The sequence below is a fragment of the Oryzias latipes genome, chromosome 1, assembly GCF_053564925.1.
Source record: "Oryzias latipes strain Hd-rR chromosome 1, Olatipes_Hd-rR_3.1".
Lineage (NCBI taxonomy): Eukaryota > Metazoa > Chordata > Actinopteri > Beloniformes > Adrianichthyidae > Oryzias > Oryzias latipes.
The window spans coordinates 12,370,360-12,383,195 of record NC_136237.1 but is presented as its reverse complement, the minus strand read 5'-3'; the positions used below and the strand labels follow the sequence as shown (position 1 = coordinate 12,383,195).

General features: G+C 38.0%; 1 protein-coding gene across 1 annotated transcript; it reads left to right on the top strand.

Annotated features, from left to right (window-relative positions):
- Positions 1–7,725: 7,725 nt before the first annotated feature.
- On the top strand, positions 7,726–11,107 carry ddt (D-dopachrome tautomerase). Its single transcript, XM_011478667.4, has 3 exons — positions 7,726–7,934; positions 9,223–9,398; positions 10,886–11,107. Exons 1-3 carry the CDS (start codon positions 7,827–7,829, stop codon positions 10,956–10,958), a joined length of 357 nt encoding a protein of 118 aa, XP_011476969.1. The 5' UTR covers positions 7,726–7,826; the 3' UTR covers positions 10,959–11,107.
- The last annotated feature ends 1,729 nt before the right edge of the window (positions 11,108–12,836 follow it).

Here is a 12,836-nt window from a genome sequence, read left to right as displayed (position 1 = left end):
CAAAATATTTTCATTGGTGGCTAAATGTAAAAACTAAACAAACTAAACCACACACTATAAGTTGCATAATGACACATGAAAACTGTGTGGATTTCTAACTCACCTTTAATGTGAAGAACGTTGTATGAAGGTAAATATGTTCCAAAAAAACGCACTTGTAGATTTGATGTGAGAACTTGTAACATAGAATGTGAGAACTTGCACACTGCGTGAAAGCCGCGCACCGCCCTCGTCCAGCGGGCTCCTTTCACGCAGACCCAGCCGTCACCCAGCGCCTAGGTCCGCGACAGCCGCGGTCTAATCTAATATTTATTTTTCAAATGTTATTCCATATGATTTATAATAAAACTGCTCAATAGCCCTGGCCCTGTTATCCTGCTACAACAAAGATGATTTTCCTGTTGACGGTACGTTGGCAGCTGTCTAGCTGCATGTCTACATTTAAAGCACGAAGAGAGCATTTCTCATTAAAATGCAGGAAAAAACTGACTTTTTTTTTATAAATGCATTTTTAGTTCACTCTCTGTGTTATTGCAAAATGATTGAGATACTCTGTCACAGTTGAACGTTTATCAGAAGAGTTATTGAAGCAGGAAGTCTGAATCTGTGAAGATCTTTCTAACTTTACCAAGTCCTCTGAGTGCTGCACTGATGGTGCAGTGATTGGTTGACTCCACCTCCTCTAGCCCCCCCCAGTTCCATTTTCGGACACAGATCCGTTTTGACACAAGTTTCTCGCAAGGAATGTGTCAGAATTCAGAGCGCAGTTGTAGCGCACTTGTGATTTGCGCCAGCAGATTCGAGCACACGCAGAAGCACATTTGAGCAGTTGTAATCACAGATTTGAGGTTATAACTCTGAATGAACACATGCAAATGGGAATTTGTCGTTCACAGCAGCAGATTTTTACACACAGATACAGATTTTTGGTGTGCAAGTTCTATATTACAGGTTCTCACATCAAATCTACAAGCTTGTCCTTTTTGGAACATACATACGTTGGCCTTACTGGGAGCAGTGATGCTGTGCTTTGGACTGGATGATGGCTGATATGTCAGGAGAAAGTTTGGTGGTTGAGAACTTCACAGAGATGGCTGTCAGTCATTCTGGTTGTCAGTCGGTTTTTGTTCTGATTTAACAGAGAAAAGGTTTGTTCACAAATGTATGTTGATCCGAAAAGGCTCATCATTCTTTTTGCGTGGAGTCTCATCAGAGGAAATTTGGCTTTATCCAAACTCTGATATACAGTAAGTCAGGGAGGGAGAGAAGCTGATGTTGACTCTTCAGAGAATCACCACACTGCACTTCAATAAGCTCTTACTGCAACGAAACCCTGCCACTGAAAAGGGTGTTGAGAACAGCTTGATTTCTCCGTCAATGACAGAAAAATCTTGGAAACACAGGTTGAATTCTGTCAGAAAATATGCAATCACAGACACAGATTTCTCCTTTTGGCAGAAAGGTCAACCTTTGAAAAAGTAGACTTGATTTCAGACAGTGAGGGCAGTTGTGTCCCAAACAGGTAGAGCTTTACACAGAAGGCGTTCACGTGGGCATATGGGTGTAGAACCAGCTGCTCTTTGCCTTGTTAAAAGACAAGTCCGGGATTCGCCGCACCGCCGTATTACTGGAAAACTTGCGTTGTTGAAGTCCTGCACTTTTTCTGGGCACATTTTTTCTGTGTCATTTATGAGACACTGCTTTATGAAGTCGCCCTCTAAGAAAGGTTTGCCGTGCTGCGCTATAGTTTTAGCAACTCCCTAGCTTGCTTCGGTGGCATTTTACTGTATTTTCTTGGCTCGGAAAGAAAGTTGTTGTTGAGCTTGCAGGCTCGCTGCCATTTGCTTGACTTTCTGTGACATTCGGCACCGGTGTAAGACGTGTAGCTCTGATGTTATACTCTTTCACCACATCAACGGCTTCCTTGCAAATCAAACAGACAAACTTTCCATTCATTTCTTTAATTTTTCCCAATGTGTCTTTATTTTTCTGCACTCTTTCGCTATTTTGCAGTTCTTTTGCTGTGTTTACAGTCAATGCTTGTGGTGAAGATTCTTCTTTGCTTCATTTGTTTAGCGGAAAGCACTGTTAGCTCCACCTGGAGGTAAAACTGAGAATACCAAAAAAGTGGCACTCACACTGGAGGCGTGGGCAAAATTCGATTGCAATTTAGAATTTGCTGCGGCGAGCCAATAAAAACTGGGCTGCGGGCCACAGTTGGTCATAGTTTGGACACCCCTGATCTATGACGTGGATTCCCTTTTCTTGATTTAACCCTCAACTGCGGAGATGTAGCTGGTGACACCTAAATAACACACACTCTTTGATGTACCTTAATTCTCTGTCTGTTTATACGATCCAAACGAATACGTTGATTCTGAGACGGCAAAAAAGGGGCTTCTCATATTGTCTTTGTGCAACACTTTACATTAGCAAAGTGCAACTTGCTTTTCTCTGCGACATAATCAGCTGATCCAAGTTACATAAGCACTTTACTACTGCTTAGTCTTGCAAATCCACTGAAAATACGCCATGCATAAATGGTTGAAGAGTTAATGTAGTCCAAAGAATGCAAACACAGGGGCTAAAGTTCCGATGTAAAAGGGTTTAAGGGCAGCAATACATTCTATCCCCTGAGAATCATGTACCAAACATGTTTTGTAAGATGTATAACAATGTTTACTGTCCATCCATCCATTTTCTATGACTCGTTGTTTGGGGCCATGGAGATGCTGAAGCCTACCCGGCTCTGAAAGGTGAAGGTGTGATAACACCCTGGACAGTTAATCGCAGGATAACACAGAGACAACAAGCACAACCGTACACTTAAGTAAACATTCAGAGACACCATACCAATAAAGCATGCTTTATGTGGGAGGATGCCAGAGCCCTCTAAGAAAACAGATGCATGTATAAGGAAAACGTGCAAACTCAACACAGGAAGGACCCAGCCAAGACTTGCAAACTAAAAAAGCATTTTGGAGGGTGGATTTTATCATTTTATTTTTGAGTCAATTGATGCAGTTACATTGTGAAAATGAAAAGACATTTCTGTTAATCCATTTTAATTGTACAATTTGTTATTTCTAATTGTTTATCTGACTGACCATCTGCTGAAATTGCCAAAGGTGCCAGGCTTCTCAGGAACCGTAAGCAGATTCAGAACACTTGGGTAAAAGGCTGCATTGTTAAACCACTTGGTCCAATGAAGCGGTCCAAGGTTCTGGTTGTCAACAACATGAAGGACTTGGGAGAAGTGTTTGATCACGGACGTCTGAGCCAACAAATGCAGTAATTAATCAAAGAGCCAATATCCAGCCAATATCAAAAATATGGCGCCTGGGATCTGCGCTATCTGTAGCAGTCAAAAGTGACCCAGATTTGCTGCAGAGAGTTCTGACCTGCAGACAACTTGACCACAACATTCGATAACAGCTGCGGAAGGAAAAGGACCTTAACAATGTCTGCAGACATTACAGCGAAGAGAATTTATAGACTCTAAAACCAGAAGGACGGCTGTCAGTCAGGCAGCAGAAGATGGAATTACCAAGGCAATCGGCAGGATATGGCCCATTTTTTATTTCACACTATTACCTTATAATTATAATGATAAAATTACTTAATCAATTATTGAAGATGGTTGAAGTGATTGATCTCTAATCTCCAAAAATTCATGATGTTTCCTAATCAATAATTTGCACAAATTATCCGGTTGATCACTGCACCCCCCCCCCCCCCCCTCTATGGACAAGAAGCTAATTCCCAAGTGCAATATCACAGGGCTGTGCAATACTTAACATAAAATACTGTGCAATTTGAAAAATACTTCTGTGCAATACTCATCAGGAACCACACCATAACAGACTGATATTTACTGACATTATTATTGATATATATTATTTATGTCTGAATGTAAACGGCTGGCCCGGGACCAGAGAGCCTAATTTCGTTTTATCATGATAAAATGACAATAAAGTTTCCTGATTCCTGATTCCTGATTCCTTATTACATTTTGATACTTCATATGCTATGAAGATTTTTGAAACAGTGTCATGTACATTTTTTCTGATATAGTATTATTTTTAATCATAGTCATGATTTTTTTTCAGTGGAAACAATTGTAGAAAACTACCGGTAGTTAACTCTTTATGATCTTTTAGGCAACAATGAGACTTAGGCTGATGCTTTGAATCCTCAAATGCAGCTGAGTAAGACTGATGTTTTTGATTATAAATCTTTAAAAGTCAAAGTAAAATGTGAAGTGAAGTAAAGTAAAAGTACTCATTAGAAACAGTTCAATAAGGAAGATTTTTAGTCCAGAAGGGATGACTCAACTTTTAAGACAAAGCTGCATTTTAACTTCCAACATTGTTTGTAACACAGAAGTGTTAGCCACATTACCAAATTCACTGATTCCGCTAAAATAAATGTTACTGTGACCATGCTAACTCCCAGGCTTGTCAGAAAAACGTAAAAATAAAACATAGTCCGACACCGCTAAACATTAGCCACGCTCAAGTATTTACAATAACACCCAAACTTGTTTGCCACACGTAAAAAAACAGACTGACATTGGACAGCGCAGTGAACCTCTCCAATCGGTAAGCACAACCAGGATGAACCCATAGATCAGGTGCTCTGGATTATAAGGGGTACTGTTGCTTTTTTTTGTTGAGGCTTTTAAGTTTGTCTAGTGGTGTGGAAAATACAGGACTCACATTTTGCTACAGGGAGTAAAGACTAGAATTAAGGGAACTTAAATCCCGATAACCCAGGCAGCCACTAAGTGAGGATCATCCCTGGGTAAACAGGACATCATATGTAGACTAACATTTCAACAGTGAAGCCCCTCCCAAACACCAAAAACATGTTATTTTAAAACAGTATGTGTTGGGATCCACAGTGAACAGTAAAGACAAAGCTCCTAATCCCAGTTTTTTTAATGACATGTTTTAGTTGTGTTCTGACTATTGCATTGCTCCATGAGAATTAAAAACAGTCACACCTGCAAACATTGTGTTCTGTGTCAATTTAGTTATAAAATGCATTGGTTCATTTCTCAGTTCATCCTTGTTATACAAATATTTTATTACAATTGTACTGACTTAACCATCAGCTGCATCAAAGTTACACAATAATCCTCTTTATGGCTATGAGCAGAATTATCAGAGGAAGTAAGACCATAATTGAAGGTTCTGTCAGTCAATACCAGATTTATGCTTTTGAAGTACAATTTTTGTAATTACATCTATTCAGCCAAACTTCACAGATGGTCCTCTGATTGATATTTATGACAACTGAGCTGAATTTTGACTCCTGCATTGACCTGATTATTTTACACCACTGCTCTGCTTTGTCAGAAGATTTTTCAGATGCACCAAAAGTAAAAGCATGTCAATGATTCTGCACGAAAACAACACTTGCAAACGGGCAGTTCCTTCACACACTTAGTAGGATGTAATGTGTTCTATGTGATGGTCGAAGGCATCAAACACATTATCCAAAGGCCGGAAATAGGCATGAGCAAGGGGGGCGATGCCCTCCTAAATGCTGTGACTCCAACCCCCACCCCACCCCCGAATGTGATGGTCCGCAAAAATCCACATTTAACTGAAGAAATAGAAACTACACAAAAACACATTCACCTACACACACACACAAAAAAAACGCAAAAACCACACAAGGAATACAAAAAATAAAATTAAAAAAATGTAAGGATGGACAGAGAGACGGATAGACAAATAGACAGACAGACATACAAAGAACAGAAATGCAGTTTCAGCAGGGCACAAAGAACAGTGTCTTGCTTGTGCTTGTGCCTGTTCCAAGCCTGGTTAAATGCAGAGGGTAGTGTCAAGAGGAGCATTCAACATCAAACTTATCAGACATAGATATATGGATAGATGAACTTACTGTATATGATCATGGGGTGGTTTTCTAAGAATTTTAGTCACACTCAGCACACCCAACCCCCCCCCCCCCCCCCCCCCCCCCCGTATTTGTGCCTGAATGCCATAGCGAGGCTGGCTAAATTCTGGCCAAGGAAGAGTTGTTATTTTATCTGCTGTGTTAGTCATCTGATGGGTAGAAAAAACAAGTGGAAAATGTGAATAAAACTTCATTGATTATATTTATATAAATTATCCATAATAAATGACAAGCAACACTAAGAAAATTCAAGTGTACAGTAGATAGATGGGTCAAAGTGGAAAAAAATAAATCCCCATGAACAGAAACACATTCATAAAGGTCAATTTCTGCTTTCACAGCATGATAGACATTTATTTCATTAGTGAAACAAAACTAATTATAAATTATAAAATTATTTTTAAATGAAAATAACTCCCTTAATTGAGCAAAGCTTTAAACTTTTATTTCTTTTCAAGGAATGAATGAATGTTAGAGATGAAGTAAAACTACTAAAAAAGGGCTGTTGCTTCTTAACCCTTGTGCTATCTTAGATGACCCCACCCTTACATTGACGTGTTCTCCCTACCATGACAAAGGTGGATAAAGGTGGAAAGATTTCATGTAATCCATGGACACCAGTGAAGATCACAAATCATTGAAGAAAAAAGGTTTAACGCACTGTCTAGTGGGTCTAGATGACCCAAATCCCATCGTTAAAGTGCCTAGGATGGCAAAAGGGTTACATGATTGCATGAGCATGCAGATTATTCACTGAAACGTTGGCTTGTATAAATTTCAAACTTCAAATTTGAGAAAGTGTGTATATTCTGACCCCTACTGCCTTTTTTTGTAACTAACCATTATTTCTGTACGTAGATTGGGGATTATTTGAGTGCCTCTCATATTGTGAGCGTAATGGTTGACAGATTTTAAAGCCAGTTTTGGCGTTTGTTATCTGTGAATGTTGGTGTTAGACATGATAGGTTCATGCTTGGGTACTGTTAGGTGAGGTGTACCTGCACATGAGGAGCCAACATGCATAGATGTTTTATTTTTTTGTCTTTTTCTTCTGTGAGATTGGTCTTCGTGGCTTTGAATGCTTAATATTTTAACAATTTAAAAATGTATTAAACTGATTCTAATCCGTGTCACAAATCTTAAATATAATGATCATATCAGCCAAATTGATATTCTACAGAAAAAAGGTCCCTATGAGTAGCTTGAAATGTTTTTAGCACATCTTTTTCTGACTGACATGTCCATTTTGCAGACCGCACATACTAAACAAACAACAAATAAATGAATTTAAAATATATATAACATCAAACTATATGTAGGCAATAAAAAAGGTCATTGCTAAAAAGCTATAAATGAATAAAAATTGAAAAAATGAAAACAACAGTGAGAAAATAAATAGAATTATTTGTGCTTTTTTGAAGAAATAAGCTGTGCACCTGTAGGTTTTTGTCAGTTACATTTGTTGCTAATTACACGTAAATAAATACGTTTTAATATACACTAGGTGAACAAAAATATACTGATATTCTTTTTTTTAATTTGTATTAAAGCATTCAGCAAATGCAACTGTAGATAATCAAACTTCAAATCCCAGCAGACACCACTGGGAAATGTGACGATATGTGTGCTTGGTGTTACCCAGAGTGCCCCTACTAGTATTTCAAATGTTTTCTTTTTCAATTATGAAAAACGTAACACTTTGCGTTACTACGACAGTAATGCACGATACTAAATATGACGTAAGCTACATCTTTTACACTCTTCACGCGTAACCCCTAACACTAAATCTTTTAATCTGAAAGGTACAGCCGGAAGCAGCCGTTCCACATCCGCTTGACACGGATTTCTTGTTTTTATGACCAAAGTCCAGGAGACAGATTCCTAAAGACAATATTACAATGCCTTTCGTGGAGCTCCAGACCAATTTACCTGGTTCCTCGTTTAATGAGGATTTTTTGAAGAAGTTGTGTTCGTGCGTCGCTTCAACCTTAAGCAAACCAGAGGAGGTGAGGACGTAGTTCACAACCGCGCTTTTCTTCACAAACGTGTATGACTTTAAGAAAACAAACTTCTGTAGACTTTGGTTAAAAAAAACAACTAGCCCTTTTTGATATTCTTTGACTGGAATAGTTACGAATGTTTTTTTTTACATTTTGACCGTCCTTGAGTTGATGGCCGCTGTCATCGACGGCTGCCGAAAAATGACGTAAAATTTCTGTCTGTGATATTTGAAGTTGTCAACAAAAACCCATCCAGTCTGGTTAACATTTCACAATTAACGAGATAAAGTTTGAATTTAATTTAACATTGAAGACATTTTCCATTGCTTTTATGTCACTGAAGCCCAGAGGAGGAGCGGGATTAGAAAGTGTGTGTTATTGAAAGAAAAGAACAAACTGTTTTGGAAGTATTGTTTTAAATTACTCTCTTTGATCTATTATTTTTAAAGCCAGATCACACTATATTAGATGGACCATTCCTGTCGAAAGTTTCCACCCATATAAAAATATTGAAAAATCAGTGAATGAAAAGAACAGATAGTCTAGTCCAGATGTCTGCAAGCGGAGGCTCTGGAGCCACATGTGGCTCTTTCATCACTGCTCTTTGGCTTTCAAGAGAAAAAAACTGCTAATGATTTACAGAAATAATGGGTTTGTAGATTTTGTTTGAGTGAGTTTGTCATTTATGTTTAGATTTTGAAAACATCCGATAACTGAGCACATGTTGATGAACATCCTAAAGCACATATTCTTCTTTTCCATTGTGCAACAGTGGCTAGTCAGGAAAATTTCTTAAGGTCCATAATTGCATTTACATATATAGATCTAAAAAAAGGATTCTACACCAATGTTGTCATGCTTATATTCGATAGTAAAAGGAGAAAAAGGATGTCAGTGCACCAAAGGTGACAAGAATGTCATGTTTGACTTGGTTTTGTTGCAGCTTTTAAGTCTGTAAATCTGCTACAGCAGATCAGTGTCTCATTTTACACAGGGTGGATTTTATTTGTAAAGGAATTTCTGCTCTCAAAAGAATTAAAATTGATCAAAATAGAAAAAGATTTCACTTAATCATTATATTTATCTGTTACTAATTCAATTTTTGTACATGCAGACCTTTTGTTTGGCGATCCCAAACTTCTTTGCATGAGTGGATGTATTTGTACTTAATACCTTTGATAGGAAGATAACTTCAAAGATAACGGACTTTATCCGCTGTGAGGTGAAAGTTTCCTTGGAGGATTACATAAGAGGTTGAAATAACAGATTTGCTCATGCAGTGTTTGTCTTTCAGAGGATGAACGTGGTGGTGAAACCTGGGCTGCCGATGCTGATGGCTGGCTCTTGCTCGCCGTGCGTCATTCTGTCGGTGGCGGCCATTTCTGTGACGGACTCTGCTGACAAGAACAAACAGCACAGTGCCAAGATCTTTGAGTTCCTAACTAAGGAGCTCAGTATGACTGAAGACAGGTTAGTTTAGCCTCATAAGAGAGACATTTGAACTCCTAAATATTTACATTTGTTTTGTCTTTAATACACAAATTTCTCCTTTTTTAGCTGTCAAGGATGTTTAAGTGTTGTGAGTCTTGGTCAAAAGATTGCTTACTTTTTATTTAGTGCTTGATGAGTCATTTTATAGTGGATGCTTTATTCAAACATAACTCAGTCTTTAGATAGCAATGTAAACTTAGATGTTTGTCACTTTGTTGTTCTAAGGTAGTGAGTGTTGCCACAATACAAAGACAAATTAGAAGAAACAACTACTAGTCAGTAGTTAAGTAACTAATTGCAGTGAGTTAACTATCTAACTCTGGTCTATTATGAATTCTTATTTCTTCGTTGTTCAACCCAGACAAAGTTCACAAATTCCACAACAAAATATTAAAAACATGACTGGACTGAAAGTGTTTTAAAGACATCTGTATTTTTCTGGAGCATAACAGAAGATTGCATAACAGGATCTTCACATTTCTGCACGACTTTCTGAAAAAACACAAACCTTTACTCAAAGTAATAATTTGTGGGAATTTCGTATTTCATGGCCACAAATTAGAAATTGTCAGTTACAATTGACAACCTTCTCCTTTGTACAACAAAGTAGTTACAATAATTTCTACAACTGAATATTGGTCCAAATTTAGTCCAATAACAGGGCGATAAATCAGAGGGAGTTAAAAACTAAAACTCCATATTTCAGAAGCCACTAAGAAAATAGGGTAAAGCTCTGTGAAAACAGCTTGTGAGACTGAAGAAGGCGTAAGCTGATGAAAAGCCTGTTTTTAACATGTTCCTGTGGCCTTTTTCTGATGATAAAGGACACATATAAAGAAAACGAAGCCTAAAAATGCATTTCTGTGCATTTCTTTATTAAAACTGTTGTAAATCAGGAGCAAACTAAACAATTCTGTTGGAAAAAGATTGTAGCTGTGACGTAGAAGCAACGGTGGGCCACAAGCTCCCTGTTCTGCTCCATTCTGATGGATCCGCTTGTAGACTAACAGATCCACATACATCTTTGTTTCGGGTGACTAGTGCCGCTCTGCAGAAACTATGTCTTCAAACAACACTGCTTTTTTTTATGTTGGCTATAACAGCGTTATCGTAATAAAAAAGACCACTGGGAAGATTCTTACAATAGATCCATAAATGATTAGTAATGATTAGTACTCTTTGTTTCACTATTTTTATCCACGTTTGTTTTTCTTTAACACAAGTAACCAAACAATAAGGTAAATTTGATAATTAAGGTATGTAAAAAAAAGTTAAAAGGAGAAAAACCAAACCTCTCACTCAATCTTCTGCAATTTTGTTTTCATAGTTCCCATTTATCGTATATTTTCCAAATATTTTTTACTTTGAAAAACAATATTGTGACATGTGATGTCACTTGTCTGTGATTGTATTCTGCTCTGTTTAACATGTTGTGTTAAAACAGACTTTTTGTTTGGGTTTTTCAGGATTGTTATCAAGTTTGATGAGTTGCAGCCTCACCAAGTCGGGAAAAAGGGAACAGTTATGAGCTTCCTGTGAAGATCACATCTTCTGTTCGCTCCGCTCCTCCTCATTCCTAAAAAAAGTTAGATTTGTGTTCAGCACAAAAAGATATTATTGGAAAACATCCATAGCTTTTTAATTTTTTTTTTTGTAAAATAAATCTAGCATTAAAATACTTAAAAAAAGTTTTCTCTTGGCCTCTCATTTAATGATTCCTGTCTGTATTGTTTTGTCTGCCAGTGAATGCATCAGGATGGAGCGGAACACAGAGACTTTAAACTGCCCCTTTCAGTTGCAGCGTCACAACTGAGAGCTTTTTCAAACAGAATTTTTTAAATCTTCTCCTGATTTCATCACAGTTTGAATTAAGACATACTCAGAAATGCAGTTTGAATCCTAAATGATTTTATATATATTTATGTCCTCCATCATAAGGACAAATGGTCCAAAACATGTTAAAAACACCAAAAACACAATTTTCATTGAAGTAGGTCTTAAGCAGCTTGGTCTGAAGAAATTGATGTATGGCTCCCTGCAAGATCTCACTCCATGAGGTCAATCCTTGTCCTGTCCTATGGGGTCCAGATGACCCGATCCTTACATTGACGTGTTATCCATAGCATGAAACGGGTGGATAAAGGTGGAAAGATTTCATATAATCCATGGACACCAGTGAAGATCACAAATCATTGAGGAAAAAGCTTCAGAGCACTGTCTAGTGGGTCTAGATGACCCAACTCCCAATGTTAAAGTGCCTAGGATAGCACAAGGGTTAAGATGATGTCAAGAACAGTGAGCAAAAATCCCAAAACCACAATGGGAGACTAAGTGACTAATGACCAGCAGAGAGCTGGGACCAAAGTAACAAACTACACCGACAATTCCTGCAGTGCCAGACGTGTCCCCCTGCTAAAGCCAGTACATGTGCAGACCCGTCTAAAGTTTGCTAACGAGCGTTTGGATGATCCAGAAGAGGATTGGGAGAATGTCCTACGGTCAGATGAAACCAAAATATACCGGTAACCTTTTGGTAAGAATTCTACTCGTCGTGTTTGGTGGTGAAAGAATGCAGAGTTGCATCCAAAAAACACCAAACCTACTGAAAAGCATGGGGGTGGAAACATCATACTTTGGGGCTGTTTTTTAGCAAAGGGACCAGGAGGACGGAAATAATGAATGGGGCCATGTATCCTCAGAGTTTGAGAGAAAACCTTCCATCAGAAAGGGCTTGAAGATGAAACCTGGTTGGGTCTTTCAGCATAGATTTTACACTAATGCCCCCCAAAAAACTTTCATTTGTTCATACATTAGTAATGTATGATTGATGAACTAGGTCACAATTATGAGGTAGTAAGTTCTAGTTTCAAAATAGTACAACATAGATTTGAGTCAATATTCCTATTTTTTGTGCAAACTGTTTACAACAGCAGAAAAACCCTTCATACTTTAAACTTCGATCACTACTAGGTGAACTTTAATGAACACCACTGATAAAGTTTGCACCTTGACTCATTCACGCATGCTAAAGACTACTTTTTTTACTTTTTGTCTCATGTCACACAATCCTACAAAACATCTATAGTCCCACAAAGTCAGATAATAGCTTGAGTTCTTTGTTTTGAGAGCACAGTATGTTGTCTCATGTGCACAAGATTAACCCTTGTGCTATCTTAGATGACCCCACCCTTACATTGGCGTGTTATCCCTACCATGACAAAGGTGGATAAAGGTGGAAAGATTTCATGTAATCCATGGACACCAGTGAAGATCACAAATCATTGAAAAAAAAGGAAAAGGTTCAGAGCACTGTCTAGTGGGTCTAGATGACCCAACTCCCAATGTTAAAGTGCCTAGGATAGCACAAGGGTTACAAAAGAAAGTGCACATGTCATGATTATCAGGCACAATCCCATA